This window comes from Somniosus microcephalus, chromosome 10, assembly GCF_052327205.1.
Source record: "Somniosus microcephalus isolate GS21.2 chromosome 10, FLI_Smic_1.0, whole genome shotgun sequence".
NCBI classification, from domain to species: Eukaryota; Metazoa; Chordata; class Chondrichthyes; order Squaliformes; family Somniosidae; genus Somniosus; species Somniosus microcephalus.
The window spans coordinates 219,279,636-219,307,633 of record NC_140996.1 but is presented as its reverse complement, the minus strand read 5'-3'; the positions used below and the strand labels follow the sequence as shown (position 1 = coordinate 219,307,633).

The following is a 27,998-nucleotide window of genomic DNA, read 5'->3' as shown; positions in this document are numbered from 1 at the left end:
GCTTGGATTCCGCTTGCTCCCGGCGAAGAGACTCTGTGTTCGGCGCCTTCCCGGATGCTTCTCCTCCACTTTGTGCGGTCTTGGGCCAGGGATTCCCAGGTGTTGGTGGGGATGTTGCACTTTTTCAAGGAGGCTTTGAGGGTGTCCTTGAAGCGTTTCCTCTGCCCACCTGGGGCTCTCTTGCCGTGCTGGAGCTCCGAATAGAGCGCTTGTTTTGGGAGTCTCGTATCGGGCATGCAGACAATGTGACCCGTCCATCGGAGCTGATCAAGCGTGGTCAAAGCTTCAATGCTGGGGATGTTGGCCTGAGCAAGAACACTGACGTCGGTGCGCCTATCCTGCCAATGGATTTGCAGGATCTTGCGGAGGCAGCGTTGGTGGTACCTCACCGGTGCTTTGAGGTGCCTGCTGCACATGGTCCATGTCTCTGAGGCATACAGCAGGGCGGGTATCACTGCTGTTCTGTAGACCATGAGCTTAGTGCCGGGTTTGAGGTCCTGGTCTTCAAACACACTCTTCCTCAGGCGACCGAAGGCTGCACTGGCACACTGAAGGCACACTGAAGCCAATATAGGCCAACAAGGATGGGGGTGAAATGGGCGAGAGAGAATTGGTGCAGAATAATATCTGAGCAGCCCAGTTTTTGATGAGCTGAAGATTATATAGAGGTGAAAAGGACAGGGGGCCAGCAATGAGAACCATCGATTCAGGAAGTCAAAGAAATGTATGAGCGTTCCTTCATCTTGAGGCAGAGGAATGTATGAAAGTTTGAGATGGGGGAAATAGGCAGTCTTGGTGATGGAGAGTATATGGGGTCAATTTCTCGTATATGGCAACTCTAATTACAAAGGTCGACTGGTTGTGCCTTTACACCATGAGATGGGAAGATTAGCATTTGATAGTGGTGCAGTTGTTACCAGTAAAGATAAAGGCAATTTGTCATCGTGTTTGATTTCCTTGATACAAGGTATGGTTATATAGTAATAGTTCATCAGCAGAATACCTTTAAATACAAAACCTCATGGTTTTCATTGTGTTTTAAGAATTTATTGCGAAACAGAAAATGGCTGCTTAATGGAATTGTCAAATCAAACTTGTTTAGTTGTATAGATGGCCTTACACTGAGACGTTTCCATTTCCTGTAATTTAAGAAATCTGATCATAAATATACTGTAATTCCTTTGAGAGCAGTATACAAATATAGTATGCGTGGAACAAATCTAATAAAGTAGTTGAGAATTTTTGCTATAATTGTATATAATAAAACTGCCTGTTGGGAGTATAACACTGCATAAAGTTCTATATTTATATGATTTACTCTTTCTCTCCTCTGCCCAATTAATAGAGTAGTAATGCTTTATTAGTGGCAAATAGACCATTGGGGAGCCTCAAGGGGAGGGAGAACTGTAACCCTCTGCCCTGTGGATGACCAATTTCATCCAGGCATAATCTTGCTGCTGGTGGCGCAGATGAGAGATGACTTGTTCGGCAAAAGCATCTTTTGGATCTCGAAGATCATTTCTAAGATTGGTCAGACCAATGTTCCAGGTCTTGATTGGTCGAAAACAGCCTTTAAAATTTACAGATAAACCTAGGCCAATTTTTTTTCGATGTGGAGGAATTGTAGTCAACTATGAAGCCCCTTATACTATTTGAAAAGGATCAGTAGCTGCAGTATAATGGGGGCACGGTCATGAGTTTCATGTTTGTGGTTTCTGTGTGTGCTTTCAAAGCATTAAGATCAAACTAAATATTTCGCAGGTTACAAATCAGAATGAGTAACAGTAATATATTGGTTAAAGCCAGATCATCTCTCGCGTCCTGAGATTTATTTTTAGGGTAAAAATCAGCCAAACTGCAACAGTGATATTTAATGGGAGATTCAGCTTGGTTTCCAATTCGTTCAGGGTTTTTTTTGTAAAGATTTCTGGCATTTTAACTTGGTGTTGGGGTTTTGCAATATTTACTTTTTTAAAGAGATATGAACTTTGCAACAAATTGACTTAAATGTAGCACAAGGAAGAGGAGCAGTTAGCGGGTTTACCCTTAAACTGTAGCTTCAGGTTCTGTTATAATTATTCTTGGCCATTCAGCGACGATGGCCCTCTGAGCAGGACAGGATTTCACAGCTTACTTAGTTTTGCCAAATCCCACAAATAAATCTTGCCTAACAGTTTATATAATATTTATAGTTCTCTTATGGAGTAGGTTGTTGATAAACTGATGTATTATATCCTAGAGCTCTGCCAGGCTTATTGCAGCTGCAAATCATTTGAGAAAGCAGAGTTTCAGATTGTGGTTTACAGGTCAGATTACTGAATAATAATGATGTGGGGCTGCATTTATCAGCAGGATAGCCCAGGGTAGCATTTGTTTTTACAAAATGGTGACACTGCAATTACCCACGTTACAGAACGACTTGAGAGCAACAAGTAATGTCTCCAACATTCACATGAAGTGAGTGAATACACAGTAATTGAAATTTAATTTTTAGGATGGTATCAACAAATTGATTGTAAAAATGTTTTTTTTTTTTTAAACCGTGCAAATCTGGTTGGAAACATTTGATTTCACTTGTCATCAACTTCTAGTATTTTGACATCACTTTCGAATCTAAAATGCTAATTCCCATAAAACTTTGAATGTATTTGCTATATGTTTTATATAATAAAACCACAGGTGTAGCTTTGCCTTTGCCAAAATACATTATATCTTTATCAGCAGTGGCGGTCATGGCAGGAAAATAGACCAGGAACATGCAGAACATCATTAGAATAAGCATGCCTGCAAAGTACTTTGTTCTGAAATTGGTTTTCTGTATGCAGGTACAGTTTGCAAAGATGGTTGTAACTAGAAGTAAATATTAATTCACAATTAACTCCAAAAGCTTTATTAAATGTGGCTGTTTATGGTGCATTGCTGTGCATGTTGCAATGAAATCCTGTGTAAAATAGGTTCATCAATCCCTCTTCTGCCCCCATGCCTTCCCTGTTGTGCTTTTAGCCCTGGAGCCAGTACTCCAAATCAAACTTCACCTCGCCTTTTTTTAAAGAAACTATCGCATGACTACAACCTCAGGCATTATTCTGCACTGTGCAGTCCAAATGTGAATAAGTTCTTCATTTCTCAAGGTGGTGTTGGGCTACAGCAATCACTATTAAACCTCTCTTCAGAGCTACATCAGAAAGGCATCAACAGGGCGTGACTGAATTTACAACAAACTCTCGGTGTGCACTTTGGATTATGAGAGTGAGAAAGAGAAGACATGCCTCCTCTTTGGATTGGGATGGTTAGGTAGGCGTTTAAACTTGCACTTGCATAGCACCATATCATATCCTAGTGCTTTGCATCCAGTGATTTACTTTTGAAGCATAGTAACTGTTATGTAGGTAAATATTAAGTAAAGACAAACTCTGACGGGGATAGTTTGAGCTCAAAAGCACACATTGGGCTTTGACAGTTGCCTTCTGATTATATGATACTGTGTGGTCATCGATCCAAGTAGGACACTTTTAGTACCAAATATATTTGAAGTGCTTTGCTGAGAGTTCTGGTGATGTGTAAGTTTGATTCTGTCTTGCATTGCAGGGTGGCAACTGATTGTACTTTTAGTATAAGTTAGAGTTTCCATGGTTACTCTCTCTCTCTCTTTCCTCCTGTCTTCTCTCATCTCTTCATCCCCCTCCCAAAACAGAACAGAAATTCAGCAAATCGGTTTTGTCTTTCGTAACTGCTCCATTAACCAGATGCTACAAGCCCAGTAGGTGTACCCCCCACCCCTCCTCAGGGAGGACACTGCTTTGTCATGGGTAAAAGTACATAGAGGAGACCTGAAAGTGAACACTGATATATTCGTGACTTCAGATGAGTAAATCCTCAGTGTACAGTTGAATATCCCCTCCACAATCTCCTACCCTTCTTAATCTCCACTCTTCAGTCGTCTGACAAAGTTAAAAATGATAAAACATTGCCGGCAGGTCTAAGTGCATGTATACAGTGCAAGAGATGTATTTATTTTTATACTCTTGCTTTGTATTTTTTGTGTCTGATGAGTGACACTAATTTATGCAACTGTTCACTTGATTGGATTAGGATTGAAGTTAAGATATGAGCTTTAAAAAAAAATTGGTTAGCATTTTTAGAATTAAAATGCAAGTCGATATATAAAATCCAAATTGTTATTTTGCTATATGGAACCTAATAAATACAATGGTCTGGATTTTTCTCTCGGCAGTGAAGAACAGCTTTTGCCATTCACCTCGCTGACAACTGCCCATAGACTTTTTGCAGGCCTGTCAGTGGAGATTCCTATTAATTCGGCATCTGCTTCAGTGCAGCGCCCTCTATAGAGGATCTGTGGTGTCTGAACAGGGCACGCAGCAGCGAGGCTCTTCAACCAAGCAGACTGAAGTATCCCCACTGAGCTAGGCAGAGTCAAAACCAGGAAGTATAAAGCAGGAAATACAAATTACATTTAAATGATGTACAGGAAGTGAAATAAAGATTAGAAATACAGATGGGATTAAGGGAGAGAGATAAGACAAACAGGAAAAAGAACATTTAAAAAAAAAAAAAAATCTGCCACATTAATTTTCTTACTAATGGGACTCTGCACTTGTAAAATTAAGTTTTCAAGGCCAGAGGTGGTGTTCAGCAGTAATTATCACTTCTTATGCCATTAAAAACTCACTTACTCCTAAATGTACCAGCTCTAACATTTTCAGCCATATTTAGTTCGGAACTAGTGGGTAAGTACCCCAGGTTCACGTCATTACAGTGATTTCAGTTCAGAGTCTTATCGGCAAGGACTGCAACAGCGCACCCAGTGGGGTACGGTATCTTTGACAGCAACTTCTGGATTTCCACATTTAACTGCGCATGTGCGGATGCCAAAAGTTGATGTCAGATTTACCTTGTAATAACTTAGTCTCGCCATTATTAGTCATACAGCACAGAAAGAAGCCCTTAGGACCATTGTGTCCGCGCCAGCCATCAAGCCCTGTCTATTCTAATCCCATTTTCCAGCACTTGGTCCGTAGCCTTGTATGCTATGGCATTTCAAGTGCTCATCTAAATGCTTCTTGAATGTTGAGAGGGTTCCTGCCTCTGCCACCCTTTCAGGCAGTGAGTTCCAGATTCCAACCACCCTCTGGGTGAAAAAGTTTTTCCTCATCCCCTCTAAACCTCCTGCCCCTTACCTTGAAACTATGCCCCCTGGTTATTGACCTCTCTTCTAAGGGGAAAAGTTTCTTTCTATCTACCCTATCTATGCCCCTCATAATTTTGTACACCTCAATCAGGTCCCCCCTCAGCCTTCTCTGCTCTAAGGAAAACAACCCCAGCCTGTCCTCTCTCTTCATAGTTGAAGCGCTCCAGCCCAGGTAACATCCTGGTGAATCTCCTCTGCACCCTCTCCAATGCAGTTGCATCCTTCCTATAGTGTGGTGACCAGAACTGCATGCAGTATTCCAGCTGAGGCCTAACCAGCATTTTGTACAGCTCCATCATAACCTCCCTGCTCTTGCCTTCATTAGCCGAGGCATAGAATATAAGTATCCCATATCCCTTTTTAACCACCTTATCTACCTGTCTTGCTGCCTTCAGGGATCTATGTACATGCACACCAAGGTCCCTCTGATTCTCTGTCTTTCCTAGGGTCCTACCATTCATTGTGTATTCCCTTGCCTTGTTAGTCCTCCCAAAATGCATCACCTCACATATTTTTCAGGGTTAAATTTCATTTGCCACTGTTCTGCCCATCTAACCAACCCATCTATATCGTTCTGCAGCCTGAGGCTTCCTTCCTTTCTATTTACCACTCCACCAATTTCCGTGTTATCTGCGAACTTACTGTTCATACCTCCTACATTCATATCTAAATCATTAATGTACACTACAAACAGCAAAGGACCCAGCACCAATCCTTGCAGTAACTTCATCCAGATTTTTTTTTTGGGGGGGGGGGTGGTGGGGGGAAGGAATGTGAAGAGTTCAAAGCCAACACTGTAACAAACCACTTAGATGAAGTTCAGAAGTTTGCCTGATATGCGATCTTGTAGAATGTTAACTCAAGCTAAGTACAAGCAGTCTGTCTTTTTAGTGTAGCAATTGGTACTCCTGATGTGATTTCTGTGGTTCGTTTCATTATGTTCTTGCGAGGCATTTAGTACAGTTACAGCTTTCATTCATGCCTTGGGAGGTTGGGGAAGGGTGCTTAGTTTCAATTGGTGGAACAGCCCACTAGTGACTGATCTGTACAGCTTTAAGTTGGAGTCAATCCTTTAATTGTTTTCAGCAGTGACCCATCATAATCATTGTTAAAAATTGAATACATTTTCCATACACTGTTAGCAAATGGTTGGCATGAGTTTAAAGCAGGAAATGGTGAATGGAGGAAAATAAATTCCAAGATGAAGCGAATTTCATGTGTTTCTTTTTCAAAGTTGCATACTTTAGTGTTCTGCCAGCGTTGCTATGTAAAGGTACTCCGAATACTCCTAATTTTCGAGTACAGGTAGACTATCCTTTATCCGAACTTCCGAAAACCTCTAAAAACCGAAAGTTTTTTCGTTCAGCGTAAGCCGTGTGCACGACATGACCAGAGTGGCGCACGACTTACGCTGAGCAGGGCAGAGGGTCACAGAGTTCCCTCCTGGGTAGGAGATTGCAGGCCGAGCCGGGCAGTGTGAAGGAGGTACCGGGAGAGTGAACCCAACAATACAGCGGCCCGTCCGATATTCTTTTCTCCCCCCCCCCCCCACCCGACCCGAACCGTGGCCCGTCCGATATTCTTTTTTCCCCACCCGACCCCCGACCTGATTTGCGGGCCAGCTTAGTAGGAGTCAGCCGATATCCGGCTTTCCAGAGAAGCAGGAAGGGGAATGAGACACGGAACAGTCGCAAGAGGTAGCTTGAACTTTTAAAATTTATATTAAATACAAATTTCCCAGTCTTATTATAATACCTTCTGAAAACCGAAACTCAGCTGGTCCCAAGGCTTTCGGATAAGGGATAGTGTACCTGTACTACCAGAAATTGAACTGCTCACAATTTAAGCTTGTAGTGTTTCCTCCTGGCAGCATGTCTCAGGTGCACTGTTAGATTGCTTCCAGACTCTGGGATAAGCAGGAATGCTGCAAACCCGAAGCTGAACTACATGGTTGTATTCTAAATGCCAAATATTAGGGGAGCATGGAGCTATGTTATCTAATGTAGGCATGCAACACTACAATGTAATTGGATGTTCTTGTCCTAGATGATGGAACATGAAGAACTGCAAAAGGAACATTTTATTTGAGTCTGCAGCATTGCTCAGTTTGTATCTGCAAGAATCTCGCAATGTCTTTTTTGATTCTTTCGTCAATTTAAACTTCCACAACTGGTTGCTGCTCATTTATAGGGAAAAGAGGACAGTCTGATTATTTTTTAAAGCACTACATCTATTCAGGGCTCAATTGTTCATTTGCTTTAAGAAAAATCTTCTGTAATACTGAAAATAAAGGAGCTTTTTTACTTCTGCGCACACTGGGAGAGCATATCGGGAAATTGCGTGCGTTGGGCTCGTGATTTTCTGGCCATTCCAGGGACTTGAATGCATAATGTAGGCTGACACTTCAGTGCAGTTTTGAAGCTGCTGTCTTTCGGAGGAGACGTTAAACCGAGGCCCCGTCTGCCCACTTAGGTGGACGCAAAAGATCCAATGGCACTATTTTGAAGAACAAGGGAGTTCTCCCTGGTGACCTGGCCAATATTTATCCCTCAATCAACATCACTGCAACAGATTATTTGGGCATTATCTCATTGTTGTTTGTGGGAGCTTGCTTTGTGTAAATTGGCTGCTGCTTTTCCTATATTACAACAGTGACTACATTTCAAAACGTAATTGGCTGTAAAGCACTTTGGGATGCCCCGAGGTCATAGAAGGCGCAATATAAATGCAAGTTCTTTTTTCCTGTATTAATTTTAATGGCTGAAAAAGCGTGGGCTGGGGATGCACAAATTCTCAGTACGTACTCTTGGCATATGCCAGGAACATTGAAGCAGAAAATCTCCCTTGAAGAATTTATATTGTGCGTGATTGCAGAAACTGGCCATTTTTTGGTTTTTCATTGCCACTCTGGTTTTCTATTGTGGTTACAGCTTCTTCTTAGGCAGTCCCTCGGAGTAGCAGTAGTTAAAGGCCCTTGAGTGAGTTTTTGACTCTTGCCTTTGCTATAAAATAAATGAAAATTAAATGGTGGCTAGGATGGACCTGTGCATTTTATAAACATTCATAGTATAACCTGTATCCTGATAATTTGTTTGTACCGTGCAAGTTGATCTTTTTACTTCATGCTCTGATTAGCAAGGCTTATTCTACTTTTTGTGGTAAAATCCTCCAATTCCGTTGAATTTCCTACTCTTTGAATGATGCGATGGGATCTTATGCATCCACCTGAACAAGTTTCGATTAACACCTCATCTGAAAGGCAGCACCTCCAACAATGCAGCACTCCTCAGTACTGGCCATGAATTGGAGATTGTGTTCTAGTACTGGAATGGGGAATGAACCTGAAACCTTTTGACTCTGACAAAAGTGCTACCACCTACCCAAGCTGACGCTGAAGTTCTGTTGTGTATTGAAATACCAGTCAGTATTGTTAGTGTTCTGCTTTGAAGTTATTAACTTCTGGAGACTTGAATTCCAGTCCACTCTTACCAGTGAAATGAAGGACTCTTCCTTTATAGTGCTTTTATGGCAGTCTCAACTTGATTTCCACAGTACATTCACAAGATGGGTTTGGATGAAGGCATCCGTTTATCCCATTTGATCTAATCAACGTACGCGTTGACCAGCCATCCGCGCATACCACAGAAAAGCAATCGCTGGCGCAGAGTTTGGCTATTTGCTGACCTACTGGCCAGCGATTGCGCATGGAAGTCTTATGGTTGATGCAAGCAGGCTCAGGGCCCGTTTGCATCAGTGTAAGGGGATATCTGAGCCATTAAACATTTTCACATCCTAATTTATGCACATACACTATATGAAATGAATTTTTTCAAATATTGGACCAGATTACAGTTTTAATGTATAAAATGATCAAAAATTAAATTTTTAGTGAGGTTGGTGGAATGAAGGTAATTACGAATAAAATTCCATTTCTGTAAATTGTATAATTAGATTTCAGGATTCCATTGCAGCTCATTAGGGGATTCACTTCGTAAATGATTAAAATGGAATTCTGTTTATTGATTGGAGGACCAGGCCCACGTGATCCCAGGTACGCTTCCGCACCGTCTGCGTCCCTGGGATCCGTGGTCCATTACGCTGCTCTCCGTCTCGAGATCTGAGACCGCAAGTTTTCACAGCCTGGCCGCCAGCAGGTACTTTTGTAATTCTTTCGCGAGTCGGAGATGTACTCCGGAGTTATGCCTCCGACCGCAATTTCTAACCCATTATCTTCTTATAGATTATAGCTGTTGGTTAAATGAGTTTCATGTCCTGCCCTCAACCACACTTCCCAGCAACTCATTCCAGCTATTTGTTCGCCCTTTGTGTAAAGAAGTGAGATCTCATTAATTTGCCCTTCACAACCCTGAACTTGCTCTACTTTTACAGGATATCTGAAAGTATTATTTTGGATTTGTCTCCTTAGTCCCATTATATACCATTCATGGCTCTACAAGGTCCTCTCTTGAGGCTGAAGTGCCTTAGCTTATCGAGCTGTTCCCCACAGCTCGTTCTCTAATAGGAAACTAATCAAATTATGACTGCAGAATCGATCCACTGCACAGTGAGTACAAAACAGTAGGCTCGGCAGGACAGTAGCACTACAATAAATTCACTCACTCATTTAATCCTAGTGCCGGTATTAGAGCTGTCATTCTTCTAGGATAAGAATTCTAAAACTTCTTCCCATTAATTTTCAGAATGGAGCAGATGATATTAAGCGACACAGATGGTTTAAATATGTAGACTGGGAAGCAGTGCCTCTAAGAAAACTAAAGGTGAGTTACAAACACAATGTTTACTCCCAAAATATACACCACTTAATCTTTTTCTTTTTGGATTTTACATATTCGCAACAATTAAACTAAATAAAGAAACGATCCACTAAATCTTGGTGGATGGGTGTTTGCCATGCTTTTTTACAATGTTCGTTTAATTTAGGAACCGAACTTGAAAATTCATTCTTGTTTATATGTACTTTGGGATATCCTGTTTAACGGGAAGGCAAAGCTTTTCACTTGTTTACTCCTGTATAATCTTTTCTCCAATCAACACATGTTCAGCTCTGTAAATCGCCTCATAACTTTGCTCTTTCCTGAATGCTTTCCAATGCGTCGATGTAATTTTGATAGGCTACACAAAACTGCCCCAATATTCTAAATGTATCCTTAATGATTATTACAAGGTTAACAACAGATATCCAAATACAGTTGAGTTTTATACTAGCATTTACTTTACTTTTTTTGATGAACCACATTTGAGTAGAAATTTTAAATGACTGGTGAATGATCAATAATCACAAATCCTTTTCCTTTTCCACCTTTGCTAATGCCTCAGTTCTACTGGTCTGCTACAAAATAAGACTACTTTTTGTTTGCTTTTGCACTGCCTGTTACCTTGCATTGATCTATAATAACTGCTTGTACTTTTTCATTGATGGGATGTGGGCGTCGCTGGCTGGCTAGGCCTGCATTTGGTGCCCATCCCTAATTGCCCTTGAGAAGATGGTGGTGAGCCGCCGCCTTGAACCGCTGCAGTCCATATGGTGTAGGTACACCCACAATGCTGTTAGGAAGGGAGTTCCAGGATTTTGGCCCAGCGACAGTGAAGGAACGGCGATACAGGTCCAAGTCAGGGTGGTGTGTGGCTTGGAGGGGAACTTGTAGGTGGTGATACATAGATACATAGAAGATAGGAGCAGGAGTAGGCCATTCGGCCCTTCGTGCCTGCTCCGCCATTCGATGAGATCATGGCTGATCCTTTAATTCAGTATCCCGTCCCCGCCTTCTCTCCGTAACCCTTAACCCCTTTTGCCCGTAGAAATATATCTAATTCCCTCTTAAATATATTTAATGAGCTGGCGTACACTGCCCTCTGTGGCAATGAGTTCCACAGGTTCACCACTCTCTGAGTGAAGAAATTCCCCCTCATCTCTGTCCTAAATGGTTTAGCCCTTATCCTTAAATTATGTCCTCTAGTTCTGTTCTCACCCGCCAAGGGAAACATTCCTTCTGCATCCAGTCTGTCTAGACCTGTCAGAATTTTATACACTTCTATGAGGTCCCCTCTCAATCTTCTAAACTCCAGTGTGTACATCCCTAAACTACATAGTCTCTCCTCATAGGTCATTCCCGCCATTCCTGGTATCAGCCTGGTGAATCGCTGCTGCACCCCCTCCATGGCAAGAACATCCTTCCTCAGATGAGGCGACCAAAACTGTACACAGTACTCGAGGTGTGGTCTCACCAGTGCCCTGTACAGCTGCAGCAAGGTATCCCTGTTCCTGTATTCTAACCCTTTTGCTATGAAGGCCAGCATACCGTTTGCCTTCTTGACCGCCTGTTGCACCTGCATGCTCGCCTTCAGTGACTGGTGTACAAGAACACCCAGGTCTCTCTGTACTTCCCCCTCTCCCAATCTATTGCCATTTAAATAATAATTTGCCCTCCCGTTCCTGCACCCAAGGTGGATAACTTCGCACTTGTCCACATTATAGTGCATCTGCCATTTATCCGCCCAATCGCCCAGTCTGTCCAAATCGCTCTGGAGCTTCCTGGTCTCTTCCTCTGAGCCCACCCCCCCTCCTAGTTTAGTGTCGTCTGCAAATTTGGAAATGCTGCATCCGACTCCCTGATCCAGGTCATTAATGTAAATTGTGAACAGCTGGGGGCCCAGGACAGATCCCTGTGGTACCCCACTTGTTACTGCCTGCCATTCAGAAAATGAGCCGTTTATTCCAACTCTCTGTTTTCTATCTGACAGCCAGTTCCCTATCCACGCCAAAACTTTCCCCTTTATCCCATGAGCCTCAATTTTCCATGCTAATCTTTTATGTGGGACCTTATCGAAGGCCTTTTGGAAGTCCAGGTACACCACATCTACTGGCTCTCCCCCATCTATTCTACCAGTTACTCCCTCAAAAAATTCCAATAGATTAGTCAAGCACGATTTACCCTTTGTAAATCCATGTTGACTCTGTCCTATCCTGTCCCCATTTGCTAAGTGCTCCGCTATTTCATCCTTAATGATGGACTCCAGCATTTTGCCCACAACTGATGTAAGGCTTACAGGTCTGTAATTACCTGCTTTTTCCCTACCCCCCTTTTTGAATAGTGGGGTAACGTTAGCTACCCTCCAATCCATCGGCACTGTTCCCGAGTCTAATGAATTCTGAAAAATCATCCTTAGTGCATCCGCTATCTCTAGGGCCACCTCCTTCAGTACCCTAGGATGCATGTTATCAGGCCCTGGGGATTTGTCCACCTTCAATCCCTTTAGCTTCCTTAACACCATATCCTTAGAGATATTGATTTGCGTCAGTTCCTCCTTTGCCAATGTCCCTATTTTTCCCGATATCCCAGGGAGGTTTTTTGTGTCTTCCTTCGTAAAGACTGACCCAAAGTATGCATTTAGTTGATCTGCCATTTCCTTATTTCCCATTATATATTCCCCCGTATCTGACTGCAATGGACCAACTTTGGTTTTCACCAGTCTTTTCCTTTTGATATACTTATAAAAGCTTTTGGAGTTAGTTTTTATATTTTCCGCCAGCTTGTTTTCGTAAGCTATTTTGCCCCTCTTGATTATGCCCTTTGCCCTCCTTTGCTCTATCTTAAACTGTTCCCAATCTTCCGCTCTGGCGCTTTTTTTGGCTATTTTATACGCCCTATCTTTGGATTTTATGCTGTCTCTAATTTCCCCTGTTATCCACGGTTGAGTCACCTTTTTAGATTTCCTTTTATGCCAGATTGGTATAAACAATTTTTGCAATTTTGTCATTCTATCTTTAAATGTTTGCCATTGTTTATCTACCTCCAGTCCTCCCAGGAACGTTGTCCAATCAGACCTACTCAGTTCCCGTCTCATGGCATCATAATTCCCCTTGTTTAAATTCAGGACCTTAGTCTCTGAGTCAATTTCTTCGCTCTCCATTTCGAGTGAGAAATCGATCATGTTATGATCGCTCTGACCCAAGGGTCCCCGTACAACAAGATTACTGATTAGTCCCTTCTCATTGCACAGTACCCAGTCCAATATAGCCTGTTCCCGAGTTGGTTCCTCGACATATTGATCCAGATAACCATCCCTCAAACACTCAAGGAATTCCTCCTCCTCATTATTTTTACTGATTAGGCTAGTCCAATCTATATGTAAGTTAAAGTCACCTATGATGACAGCTGTGCTCTTATTGCACGCTTCTCTAATTTCCCTCGTGATGCCCTCCCTAACCTCTATTTTACTATTTGGAGGCCTATATACCACTCCTATTAATGTTTTTCGCCCCTCGCTATTTCTTAGCTCCACCCATATAGATTCTGTATTAACTGAGTTAATATCCTTCCTTTCAATTGCATTTATCCCCTCTTTTACTAGCAATGCTACCCCTCCTCCCTTTCTTTTTTGTCGATCCTTCCTAAATACTGAATACCCCTGTATGTTAAGCTCCCAGCCCTGCTCACCCTGCAACCATGTTTCCGTAATCCCAATTAGGTCATAATTATTAACCTCTATTTCCACAGCTAATTCATCTACCTTGTTCCTGATGCTTCTCGCATTAAGGTATAAAACCCTCAGGCTTTTTTTATGCTCACATTTTTTATGAATTAGTTTGGCCCTTTGTTTTTTGTTCCTCACCCTTTTATCATTTATTTCTGTCTTTCACTTTCCTCTATTTCACTACATAGGTTTCTAGCCCCCTGCCATACTAGTTTAAATGCTCCCGAACTGCTTTATCAAAAATTACCCCGAGAACATCAGTTCCATCTCTGCACAGGTGTAGACCGTCCCTTTTGTATAGGTCACACCTACCACAAAACTGGTTCCAATGCCTCAAAAATTTAAAACCCTCCCTCTTACACCACTGCTCAAGCCACGTATTTAGCCTAACTATCCTGTTCTCTGTACTCTTACTAGCACGTGGCACTGGTAGTAATCCAGAGATTACTACCTTCGAGGTCCTACTTTTTAGCTTGGCTCCTAACTCCCGAAATTCTACTTGTAGGACCTCTTCCCTTTTTTTAGCTACGTCGTTGGTACCAACATGTATCACGACAACTGGCTGTTCCCCCTCCCCCTCCAGAATGTTCTGTACCCGCGCCGAGACATCCTTGACCCTTGCACCAGGGAGGCAACATACCATCCTGGAGTCTCGGCGCGTCTTGTTCCCATGCGTCTGCTGCCCTTGTCCTTCTAAGTGGTAGAGGTCGCGGGTTTGGAAGGTGCTGTTGAAGGAGCGTTGGCGAGTTGCTGCAGTGCATCTTGTAGATGGTACACACTGCAGCCACAGTGCGCCGGTGGTGGAGGGAGTGAATGTTGAAGGTGGTGGATGGAGTGCCAATCAAGCGGGCTGCTTTATCCTGAATGGTGTCGAGCTTCTTGAGTGTTGTTGGAGCTGCACTCATCCAGGCAAGTGGAGAGTATTCCATCACACTCCTGACTTGTGCCTTGTAGATGGTGGAAAGGCTTTGGGGAGTCAGGAGGTGAGACACTTGCCGCAGAATTCCCAGCCTCTGGCCTGCTCTTGTAGCCACAGTATTTATCACAGAAATCACAGAAACCCCACAGTGCAGATAGAGGCCATTTCGGCCCATCGCGCCTGCACCGACACATATCCCACCCGATCCCCGTAACCCCTACACCAACACATATCCCACCCTATCCCCGTAACCCCACGTATTTAATCCCCCTAACACTAAGGGTCAATTTATCATAGCCAATCAACCTAACCCGCACATCTTTGGACTGTGGGAGGAAACCGGAGCACCCGGAGTAAACCCACGCAAACACGGGGAGAATGTGCAAACTCCACACACACAGTCACCCGAGGCCGGATTCGAACCCAGGTCCCTGGCGCTGTGAGGCAACAGTGCTAACCACTATGCCACCGTGCCATATGGCTGGTCCAGTTCAGTTTCTGATCAATGGTAACCCCCAGGATGTTGATAGTGGGTGATTCAGCGATGGTAATGCCATTGAATGTCAAGGGGAGATGGTTAGAGTCTCGCTTGTTGGAGATGGTCATTGCCTGGCACTTGTGTGGTGCGAATGTTACTTGCCACTTGTCAGCCCAAGTCTGAATGTTGTCCAGGTCTTGCTGCATATGGACACGGACTGCGTCAGTATCTGACGAGTCTCGAATGGTGCTGAACAGTGTGCAATCATCAGCGAACATCCCCACTTCTGACCTTATCTAGAACCTTTTAATGGAAGACTCTCTTCACTGAAGAGAGTGGAAATTGATGCAGGAAGTGGGGGGAAATGGTAAGGAAGATGACAAAGTATGAACGACGAATGTAGTTTTGAGGAGATCCTAGGGTACGGTATTGTAGTGGTTATGTTACTGGATTCCTAATCCCAGCTGCTAATGAGCTCAAATCCCACCATGGCAGTTTGAGAATTTGAATTCTTCATTAAATTGAGTATCAATATTTAAACTGAGTATCAGTAAAAGAAACCACAAAGCTGTTTGACTATTTCAAAACCCCAACTGGTTCACTAATGTCCTTTAGGGAAAGAAACCTGCCGTCCTTAGTCTGGTGATTCCAGTCCCACACCAATGTAGTTAATTTTTAACTCTTAGCTTGAAGTGAGTGGGTGAGAAAGACTCGGTTGTTCGGGGTGGGCAAAAAATGGCAGTCTTGCCAGTGATGCCCACATCCCGAGTGAATACTAAACGACATTACTGACCTTCTAAAGCAAAAATAGGTTCTTCGTAGTCATTGACATGCCTATGAAGTGATCAGTGGAATTCTGAGGTTGGTTTTGTTACTTGATGTTTTTTTTAGCTGGGGAACCATGTAACAAGTTAGAAGATATCAGTTGCAGTGAGTTCCCTGGAAAATCTGCCCACAAATTTTCTGTTAAACTTCTTTAAGTTACTGGGGGATTTAAATGACTTTGGCAATCATTCTGACAAATGGTATTCTTGATAATTTAACTGTGAACATGAGGTTATGCAAGAAAATAAACTATTGAGCAGTTACTAAATTCCTGAAAAATTATTAGTCATCTGTACTGTATATTTTTTAGAATGCAAATTGATTAGGCTGACTAGTTGACTATTTGTTAGCATACAGTAGTAAGTATTTGTGTTTTCATTTGTGTAAAACAATGGATCTGGAGAGCCAGAATCTACAGGGGCAAACTTCAAAATTGAAACGAGTCTCCTCTGTTTGAATCTCTTCTACTTCTGTATGGTTTGCATGGTCTTAATTTTTCTCAAGACAAATCTATTCTGCTGCAGACATACAAAATAATCAGTGGATTATGTGCGGCTGCTACCCCGCCTCAAGCACTTTTCCATATACCAGTAATTCAATGTTTTCTACTTTAACTTGGTTGTCTAATTATGTAATTATGTACAATTGCTCATTGTGCAGTCTCCAAACTTAATCTGCTTTGTGCAAACTACAAAATAATCAGCTTTACACATTTCTAAATCTGGTGTTAGCGACTAAAGATCCCTTGGCATCCTCTGCTATTTGCAGTAATTTGTTTTCTAAACTTATTTCATCTCATTTATTTGTTTTGTTAAAAAGCAGAATATTTCAATATAAATGCAAATTTTTCCTTAATTTCTAACGCACTCTTTTAAAGTCATGTCTGCTGATTGTTTCCAGGCATTTTCCTTTCTTTGCTTCTATTTTGATGCTATTGTGAATTGTAGAACTGTTGTGATTTTCGTAACAAGTATGTTGGTTGTAGTAAGGTTAGAAGAAAGACAGACTTGACTTGCATTTCTATAGCACCTTTCACGACCACTGGACGTCCCAAAGTGCTTTACAGCCAATGAAGTACTTTATAAGTGTAGCCACTGTTGTAATATGGGAAACTCGGCAGCCAGTTTGTGCACAGCAAGCTCCCACAAACATCAATGTGATAATGACCAGATGATGTTGATTGAGGGATAAATATTGGCCGGGATAACTCCCCTGCTCCTCTTCGAAATAGTGCTATGGGGTAATGGCCTTGGACGGGGTACAGCACAGAGTCACCTGAATGATACCAGAGCTTAATGGGTTAAATTATGAGGACAGGATTGCAAAAACTTGGTTTGTATTCCCTTGAATTTCGAAGGTTAGTGGATGATTTAATCGAAATGGTTAACATGATAAAAGGATTTGATAAGGTAGATACAGAGAAGCTATTCCCTCTGTTGGAATGTGGAACAATGGGTCATAAATTTAAAATGAGTGCTAGGCCATTCAGGAGTGTAATCAGGGAGCACTTTACACAAGGTAGTGGAATTCTCTCACCCCCCCCCCCCCCCCCCCCCCCCAAAGACTGCGGCTGCTGGGTCAAATTAAATGTTCAAGTCTAAGATGGACAGATTTTTATTAGGTGAGGTATCGAGGAATATGAATCAAAGGATTACATGGATTTGAGGTACAAATCAGCCATGATCCAATTGTAACTCAGTTTAGAAAGAACCTGTGGGAAAAGTTCTGACTTTTTCTACATCCATGTTTTCTCTCTCCAGATCCTGCAGACTTGCTGTGTATTTCTAGCACTTTTTGTTTTTATTTGCGTGTTTGAGTGTCATTGAAACTCTGTCTACTCTCTCTAGGCAGCTTTGGGTTTTACAGCTCTGTCTCCTTCTGTAGTCACAATTTGGTGTTGGGTTCTGGGATGAATTGCCACGAAGGCAGCAGAGTTAATAGCATTGAGCTGTACATTAATTTATTGCCATGATTGTGGAGACCGTGCATGCACGATAGAAGAGAAGAAAAGCTATTCTGTTGTTTGGCCTTGAGTTAGCCGCTCTCTGCATGTGTACTTGACCTCAAGCGGCTAATTGAACTTGTCAAGTTTCATTCAACAACAAATCAACCCAATGTGTAGTGAGACTGTTTTTTACGGGAATGGGCGTAATGAGTTGAGTTTCTCAAGAAGATACAACACCTAATTATGTCTGTGATGTTCCTCAATGTGCTTCACATGCACTTAAATTGCAGTCACTGTTAGGTGAATATGGCAGACATTTTATGCACAGCAAGGAATAAGCTGAATGACCAGTTAATTTGTTGATTGGTTGAGTGAAGATATCGCTGCTCCTCTTTGACTGCACAGGGCATCACAACTATATGGTCTTTTCCTGTACATTTTTATATGTTTGTATGCAAGTGCTATGGGATCTTTAACATGCAACTGAACGACTAGAAACAGCAAACAACATGTTGGTTTAGCAACTCATCTAAAAGATTGCAGCTCTGACAATACAGCACTCCCTTAATGCTGTACTGTGTTGAAATATCAGCCCAGATTTTGTGCTCAAGTTTGGGAGTGGTGCTTGAAACCACCACCTTCTGACTCAGCTGCGAGTGCTGCCAACAGAGCTGCAGCGGAGCTCCAACATAAGTTTCTGTTTTTTATCAAATTGTGAGACAGGTTATTATGCCATTTAATCATATTTCTGGGCCTGTTTTCCTTTGTCTGCCACACTGACTACTTCTGAAGCTTTTCGGCCACCTTGAGTTGACCTTACTTTCTTTCATCTGCCTCAAATGCATGGATTTCTCCAATGTTTTGCTTCCACCTTGGCCCAGGAAGACAGGAGTTCCTCCGAATCCACTGGCAGTCTAAGAGGTAATATTTAATACTATTCCAGATCTACCCAAAATTAGTTATCTGAAAGGCACATTTTTTTCTCTTTCAGCCGCCAATAGTACCGAAGCTGTCTCATGCTGGGGATACATCAAATTTTGAATCCTACCCAGAAAATGAGTGGAAAAAGATTCCACCTGTTCCTCCCAAGGATCTGGAAATTTTCAAGACCTTTTGATTATGCTACTAGACAAAGTGAAGTGAGTTTCTATCATTTAAGGCATGACCCCCCTACATAAATGCTTCTGCAGTGTGACTTCTTACAGTCCATTTCTGTACTGTAACATTGAGTCTATTTGCAGTCGATGTTTTACATTTAAATGATAGATGAAAAAGCATTTGAAATTTGTTGAGGTGACAATGCTTTTCATCGTTTAACTCTGCAGTTTTGTGCCTTACTTTAAAGTTCTAATGACCAATAGTTGCACCATATTAAAAAAGTTTAGGTGTTCTAGATAGGAAATAAAGGTATCTACCAAAAAAAAACACTCAGCCTTTCACTCTGAAAATATCAAAGCTTCAGGAATTTCCTTGTACTTTGGAAGGACAATTGACCTTTGAGTGTCTGCAGAGGCAAGAAAAGATGATTGTAGGTATCAGGTAATTTAAACTGAGGCAGTTTGTTTTGTTTTCTTTGGGATTACCTAGCTAAAGTTTTCAAGATTATGAAGGGATTGACTAGACTGATCATGCAAATTATTGGCTATAGTGAATGAGTTTAGATAAGAGTAAAAAGGGAAGTTAGGTAAAACTTTATTAGAATCATACAGTACAGAAGGAGACCATTCAGTCCATAGTTCATGTGCTGGCTCTTTGAAAGAGCTATCCAATTAGTCCCACTCCCCTGCTCTTTCCCCATAGCCCTGCCAATTTTTCCTTTTTGCATAAAGGGTAATAGGCTTGTGGCATAAGTTACCACAGAAGACCAATGACAACTATTTCTCGAGAGAATAAATTGAGATGTGGTGAAGAGGCGTGTATGGGTTGAGGTTTAAAGGGCAGTATTATATTCAACCTTATTGTCTTTCCCTGTACCAAACAAATCTTGGTCAGTTCAGAAAGCATCAACATTTATTTATCTCATTCAGTGGGGGGGGGAAACTATTTCCAAACAGGCCAGCAGAATGTATGGTGGGAATATGTTCTTCAGGCAGGGAACCCTCCAGTTCAGTTAGTGTTTGCTGCTGGGTTCATTGAGTTTCTTAGACTTTTTTTTTAAGATTGACTATCAATTCCATCTCGGTCTAATATTAGTCCACCTGTAAGCCAAACTTGGATCTGCCAGAAACTCATCCAGAACCCAATAATCCATGAACCATTGAACTTAACATAAGAAATAGGAGCAGGAATAGGCCACTTGGCCTCTCGAGCCTGCTCCGCCATTCAATAAGATCATGGCTGATCTTGGGCTCAAAGTCACTTCCCCGCTCGCTCCCCATAACCCTTCACGCCCTTATCTTGCAAAAATTTGTGTGTCTCCACCTTAAATGTATTTAATGACCCAGCCGCCACAGCTCTCTGGGGCAGAGAATTCCACAGATTTACGACCCTCTGAGAGAAGAAATTCCTCCTCATCTCGGTTCTAAAAGGGCGACCCTTTATTTGAAACTGTGCCCCCGAGTTCTAGATTTCCCCATGAGGGGAAACAGCCTCTCTGCATCTACATTGAGTTCTATAGAGCAATTAATCTTCTGTATATATCCTTAACATTATATTCAGTCTTCCAATATAGCTTCTTAATATTGGTAACATCAAATAAATAAATATAGTTTTCACCGAAACTGCATGCCCGAACTTGGTGAAAGGATGCTCGAGACCGATGGTACCTTAAAAAGCTGACTGGTTAGAGAGCCTTCAAGCCTGAGACCAGCAAAAATGTAATGTTTTGAAAAGGAAGACCATTTCTAGTGTAAAACAATCCCTGCATTTCCTTATTATAGATGCTTTCTTCCTCCCTACAGAGCACTGACGAGAAGTGTGACCAAGATGAATATGCTCATAAGAAGGATCAGACATCAAATTGCACATTTGTTTTTGCTACGTGGCCTGCCTGTGCCTATGATGACCTCGTACAAATAAGCACATTGGAAGGTTCCAGACAGAATCATGGTTTGACTTCCGTACCGATCAGTGTGCTGTAACTGAAAGGTGTACATTAAAGATCGGAGGTCTAAACTGGAATTTTTTTTCTTTTTTTACATAGAAATGTGGTGTAGATTATGTAAAAATAAATCCCAAATGTTTTATAGTAATATTATTGCATGTCCATTATGACACCTGTTTTTAATAATTGAATTCCTGTTTTGCTTATTCTAAAATGTGGTATTATTAAGCAGTGGATCCAGATTTCTTTATTATTGTAAAATTGCCTTGATTAAAAAGCACAAGTACTTCCTTACAATGATTTATTTTTAAAAAAGAACTATTTGTGTTTATAGAGAGATGTAAAACTAGGGTCATATCACTTTGTATATACAGATATCTGAAATGGATGCACTATGCAAATATAAAAAAATTGTTTTTAAGTTTTATCATTTTTGCTTTGAGTAGAATCAGGACATGGTTTTTAAGAAAAATATATGTATATAGATTTTATGTTTAAAGGGATCATCCTAAATACCAGCATCTTGCTATTTTTTTCTTATTTACTGATGTATGTATTTGATGTCCTACTGTGTGATGCTCAGGAGTTAGCACTGGCTCCCATCAGTTACAACTATTTCCACACTCCAACTGCAAATTGTGTTCTCTTTCTAAACCAGGCTTACAATTTGAATACTAAGTTTATTAACAAAGTCACAATGGCAAAGGGGCCTATTACCACTGTGTGTTTGCATCAACGTCATTGACTGGGAGAGGTGGGGGGGGGTGAATGGAAAATGGTTTAAGGATTTTAATTCTAAAACTTTAAATCCTTCCTTCAAGACGTTGTACCAGACAGCTTTTTTTGTGTGGGTGTGAGTGACTCAATGTTTAAAAAAATATATATAGTAGAGAGGATATATGATGGAGAGGCAATGGGCATCAGAATTAATGAACTTGAGTGAGCAGTTGTGAGTGGATTATGGATCGTAACTCACTAGCTCGTGGAATAAACCTGTCTATATCGCAAGTAAAATATCAATACACCTATGTGTCAGAATTTGTTTATTGTATAGAAACAAACACTCAAAATATTTTTTGTCTTGGTCATGAAGCAAGGTTTTTAATTATGTTCACCTTGACACGTGTTTGAATGCATTCAGCGGCTTATTGAATTGATTGAAAGACCCTTAGTATGGCACTAAATTCGGACTATTGTGAGGACACTTCTGATCTTCCTTGTTTGCTATATGATATATTAACTTCATTCTTTCCCCCCCCCAAACGTTCTAAATAGTTTCTCCTATATTTCAACCAAGAGGGCAGTTAGGTGACTTCCCACTCCTCTACCAGTGCCACTCCTTGTTTGGCAGCTGTCAGGCGTTCTGTGTTTGTTAGCAGCGTTATAGGTCAACATGTTCCCTCCTTTCCTTTTTCCCCCTCCTGATGGCCCAACTGAACTGAATAATTGTGTGTGGGAAATCATGGCATTATCACTGACAAGCCCCGTTGATGCACATAACACAATACTGCCTTATGTTTTTCTTAAAATATCACAAAGAACTCAACAGTTAGTACCTGTTGCTCGCTGAGCATCGGTGTGTAATCTGCTCCCCCAGGATCACGGGTCGTAAATGCCTGTGTTTTGAAATCTGGCTTGTGGCTTGAATTTTATGGTTTACATTTCTTAATGTTTTTATTCAACTGTATCTTACTCATTTGAGTGTGATGAGTAGAATGTCAGACAGATGAGGAATGATGCTAGCTGCACAAAATATATGTGAAATCAGAGAAAAACTGCAAGCTGAAATGCAAGTATGTCTGTTGTAAAGGCATTTTATTATATACACAGTGTACTTCACTTGCCAACCCAGACTATCCTTGTTTTCTGTGAATATGTTTTGTGTAATGAGATTTCTTTCAAGAGTAGGGTTTTCAACCAATCCCAATTTTCACTAACTCTTATCCATTGTCTATAATTTAGCCTGTATGAATATTGCATTCTAAGTAGCCTTAAATATATTACTGTAAATAGACAAATTTCTAACTTGTTTTATGTACTACAGAATACTTAATGTGGACTCCTGTTAAATGTGTGCTCCTGAATGACGTGCAAAAATTGTGGGGAGTCAGTTCTACTTTTAACAGGAGTGCACTGTACAATTTGAAGGCATTATAGGTTCACGAAGTTCCACATTTGCGATGATGATCATGACATTTAATTGTCACTGTGCGCAGCCTGATTTATGTGCAATTCCCATCCTGCGAAGGCAAGCAAAAAATAACTTTAAACACAAATTAAATTTGAAAACGGGGGAAAAACCGCTGGTGAGATGGCCATTGTAAAAGAAAATACTGCACCTCCTAATAAACTGACCTTTTGAGGACTATAGAATTGTAAGATACTCTGTACAGCTCAGTTTATGCTGTATTTGTTATGTAATCTGTATTGTACATATTGAAGTACAAATGTTTGCTGTTGGAAATCATTTTTAGCCAAATGTACTTGGTCTGAATTTGTTTTACAGTAACTAATGAGCTCAATCTAATGATGAACTGTAATTGGTATCCGGGTATTGACCTTTCTTTTTGGTGCTTCATTTGTTCACTGTCGCAGGCTCCCAAAATTTGGACACTAAACCTAATGGAGAAGTAAAAATATGTAATTTTATTTATTTTAAAAAAAATATCGGTTCCCCCATATGTGCCCCTTCATAGCCTTGGCCTGTGTATTCTGATCTATGATTGAGAAAATAGACATGAGCATGCAGGTGTGTGTCTCGATCTTGCAGGTGCTGGTTGTAGCCAGCCAGTACGAGCCTGTTGGGAGTCCAATTGAGGTGGATCCAAGCTGCCACTTTTATTTTTGTTTTAAACGCCTCCTCTTTATCTTCCACCCAACTTCCCCCATAGCCAGCTAGTTTGGTGCATCACCAAACAATCTGGTTGAAGCCGGCTTGCTCTCTCGGGAAAGGCTGAGCTTCTCAATTTATCTTTAAGAAGCAGCCCATTGAGTTTCATTGATCTTTTAATTTGTGTCACTTTCAATAGCAAGCCAAAAGTTATGTTGTGTGCTGCTGTGTACACTTTAGCGCAATAATTTACAGACCATTTTGATATTAAAGGCTGCATTACAAATTTTGAGACTCCACTCCATAATTTGCAGCGTCAGCAGTCTTCAAACAATAAAAATAACAAAGCACACCATTCTATGGCTGTTAGCGAGCTGAATTCAGTTCACAGCCTTTCAAATCTTTGAAACTAGTTAGCTCTAACCTTAAGAAGAGAGATCCCCTCTTCTGTGACTGTTACTACTCCAAAATGGTGCAGACCGACTTGTGTTCAAGGATTCCAGCAAGACTGGAAGCCGAAAATCTGACCTCTGACCCTCCTTCAGCTCTCCATGTTGGGGTTTGGCCAGTTGAGCTGCCAATCAAACCTGCTACCACCCTTCCCAGATATAAGCTCCCTTGGAAGCTAGCCTCCTACTGGGGTCAAGTGAAGGGACCATTCCAGCATAGAAAGTGTGAATGTTACTGGAATGTGTTAACAAGCTTCATTGTCTTAAACTGATGTATGCAAGAAACCCCATTCTGACAAATGTTTCTTCTGGATCTAATCCACGTTCTGGAAGCTTGGTGTTGTGTGGATTTAGCCCCTTGTGAGCAGAGTGTAACTTAATGTAGTATAATTTTAATTTATGAACCCAAAATTCGTCCTAGGCTTAGTCGTCAAATATCTCTCAACATGGCCATTACCATCAAAAACTTGAAACAGCACAAGGTAGATCAGTGTTTTCTTTATCTCCCAAACTGTCACTTTAAAGAACAATCTGTAAATCAAATACAGTAATGTATAAAGACCTACCGAAACAAAGTGCAGGGCATTCTTCAGCATGAAGAATAAGAGGTATGATTATTGTCTCCTTGATCTGAAAATTACTGCAATTATGCAAACAAGTTTTATTTTGTAAATCAATTTTGCAGCATTGTACAGTCACTGATTTATTCTTTCAATTGCTGTAGCATAGCCAAACAGCTGGGTTTGCCTTCCTGGATTGTTATTTTTGCAGCACCTAATAAACCAGCATTCTTTAACTGTGTCAAGTTTTTTTTCCCCCTTAAGTTGCTAAGAAACGTTGCTTTGCAATAGTATTGCGACCATACTTGCACACACATGTTGAACCTTAACACCAATTAATGTTTTGATTTCTAAGGCAGATTCTATTAATTTCTCAGGATAGAATCCCACGATTATTTCAATCAAGTATTCTCCATTGTAATGAATGTCGGTATGAAGAACCTTATGGTGACACTGTGCCAGAAGTCATGGTAGAAGGAGAGGAAAATAAATCGACCTAGACCATCTCTTAATGGTAGAAGTATGTCTGTTCTAATCTGATCAAGGAGCAGTAGTGATGGTAACAAGTATCTAGCCAAAACCGCCCACCTTGTCCGCTGAATCGGGCTGTGGAGAGGTAAGAGCTAGTAACGGTTGGGGTATGTGAACAGTTTGTTTCCCTTTCTCTCACCCCACCATCCAAACTAAGTAATTTGTAAGTGAAGTTGTGACCTGAGTGAGCTAATTGTGTAATAGCAACAAACAATGCAACTAATCTAATCCAGAAAAGCTTTATTTCATTTGCTCTGTATGTCTCCTAATGTTGTGATTAACATGTGTTGGTTCATTGTGCAATATGGAATAGAGTTGATTGAAGCATTAGCAGTTATTTAGTCATTAATGGGTAATTTAATGTGAACAGTACTACTTAACTTACAGGCCTTTTTACTGCAATGTCAGCCGTGGTTCAGTTGGTCGCACCCTCGCCTTGGAGTCGGAAGGTTGTGGGTTCAAGTCCCACTCTAGAGACTTGAGCACATAAAGCTAGGCTGACACTCCAGTGCGGTGCTGAGGGAGTGCTGCACTGCCTGAGGTGCCGTCTTTCAGATGAGACGTTTAAACCGAGTCTCGTCTGCTTTCTCAGGTGGAAGTGAAAGGTTATTTGAAGAGGAGCCAGGGGTGTTCTCCCCAGTGTCCTAGCCAATATTTATCCCTCAATCAACATCACTAAAACATTATCTGGTCATTATCACATTGCTGTTTGTGGGAGCTTGCTGTGTGGAAATCCGCATTTCCAACATTACAATAGTGACTACACTGGCTGTAAAGCGCTTTGGGACAACCGGTTGTCGTGCAAGGCGCTATATAAATGCAAGTCTTTTTTTAAATTGCAGGACATTTTACTGATGGTCAATTAAATCATGTTAGAATTTGTAGATTAATGTAAATCTTTCACTATTGTACTATGGGTTATAGTTCAAAGTCATGAAAGCAAAGAGAAAATGTATTTTTAAGACACGTCTTCAGGGTTATGCGGGCATCCTATCAACTTGACTACTTGCATCACCCCTGTTCCACCTCTCCTCTGTTATAACGCATGCATCAGTTTGACTCCAGTATTACTTTTGGAGAGATGAAAATGGATAAAGCAGAGCTATACTGGCTGCTTGTGCGATTTTGTAATCTGACAAAAACAGGGCACTGAACACTTGAAGCACATATAGAGCTTTGCTCACCAGTTTCCAACTGCTGGTGAAATTTGAGTTGGAGCCGAATATCACGTGAGGTCTAAAGTAACTTTTTAGTTTGGTGCTAAAGACGGTTCAGCGGACCACCCAAAATATCAGAGTTCAGCTTGAAGCTGGAGGGGTGTGAGATAATCTCTAGGAGGTAGTCTCCCAAAACCAGAAACCAGCATTAATCGGTGACTTTAATATAGCTGCTGCATCGAGCAGTGCCAAACCCACTTCGCATCATTCCAGCTCCTTGTGTACAGTAACTACCCACTATATTTCTGCATTGTTGACATCCGTTTTCAGCCTGTTCATTCAAGTAAGAAAGAAATCTTTGTACAATCATGCAGAGATCTGAAGTAGTTATAAAATCCACATTTATAAGGCGCCTCCAGATAATTAATTTTGGATCACTGTCCCGAAGACTGAATGATTTAAACCTAATCTGTAACAGCAGTAGGTGTGTTTTAAATTAAAACCTACCCCAATTCATTTTCCTCACTTGTCTTCAGGACAGGACCTTGATTGTTTAGAACCAGATATAGATTGCATTGATTACCACAATTAACAAGGGAACCTCTGCAGTTTATTGTGTTTAGTTTTTAAAATTGGGAAAGATCAATTCTGCCTATTAAGAACAGGTTTGTGAAAAAATGTATTGAAATTTCTTTCAAACGTTGGCCTTGCACTTAAATGCGTGTAACTAAAAAGTTGAAGTTAGAGTGTTGTTAATTTTAAAGAAATTACATTCTAGCTTTTGTCTTCCAGTATTTGAGATCTTTGCCATAAGCAATTTGGCCAGGTTGTCTGTGCCAATTCCCTTTTGTAATCTTGAAAACTTCAATTAGGTCATCCTAAAAACTCCGCTTCCTTAAACTTCCCACTTAACTTAAATTCCGAGTACCTCGACTTCTGTTGCTTGCCGCGATTTTCTCTTCAGAGAAATAATATGCTTTCTGTGATTATATGAGCAGAATTGCACACAGACCCTCCAGATAGAGTCTCGTCAGCATCTTGTAATGTAATAATACCTCTTTTGATTTGTATTCTATCCTGAGTACTTTATTTGCCATTGTTCCTGCAGCCAGGCGCTGCCCTCAGCATTTGCCCACTAGAGGCCCTAGATATCTTTCCTGATCCGCATCCACATCACTGATTTTTTTTAATTCCCTCGTTTGCTTCTTTGAACCTTAATAATTATAATTTATCCACATTAAGGTAGATTGGGAAACTAGATTAAAAGGTGTGATGGCAAATAAGAAGTGGAAAACATTTAAAGAAATATTCTGATATTCTCAACATAGAAGATAGGAGTAGGCCATTCGGCCCCTCGAGCCTGCTCCGCCATTCAATGCGACCATGGCTGATCATCCAATTTCAGTACCCTGTCCCTGCCTTCTCCCCATATCCCTTGATCCCTTTAGCCTTAAGAAATATATCCAATTCCTTGAAATATATTTAATGAACTGGCCTCCACCCCCCTCTCTGGCAGAGAATTCCACAGGTTCACCATTCTCTGGGTGAAGAAATTC

General features: G+C 41.2%; 1 protein-coding gene across 2 annotated transcripts in view; it reads left to right on the top strand.

The window, feature by feature from the left end:
• The window catches only part of prkx (protein kinase X-linked), a 130,339-nt gene extending 105,349 nt beyond the window's left edge, over positions 1–24,990 (top strand). The window contains exons 7-9 of one of the 2 annotated variants that reach the window (XM_085999655.1): positions 9,910–9,987; positions 18,864–19,011; positions 20,773–24,990. In XM_085999655.1, coding sequence (XP_085855781.1) covers positions 9,910–9,987; positions 18,864–18,989 — 204 coding nt within the window. In that variant the 3' untranslated portion in view covers positions 18,990–19,011; positions 20,773–24,990. Of the gene's footprint in view, positions 1–9,909; positions 9,988–18,863; positions 19,012–20,772 lie in introns of those variants that run through there. The other variant, XM_085999656.1, reaches the window with a different exon arrangement.
• Positions 24,991–27,998: the final 3,008 nt, after the last annotated feature.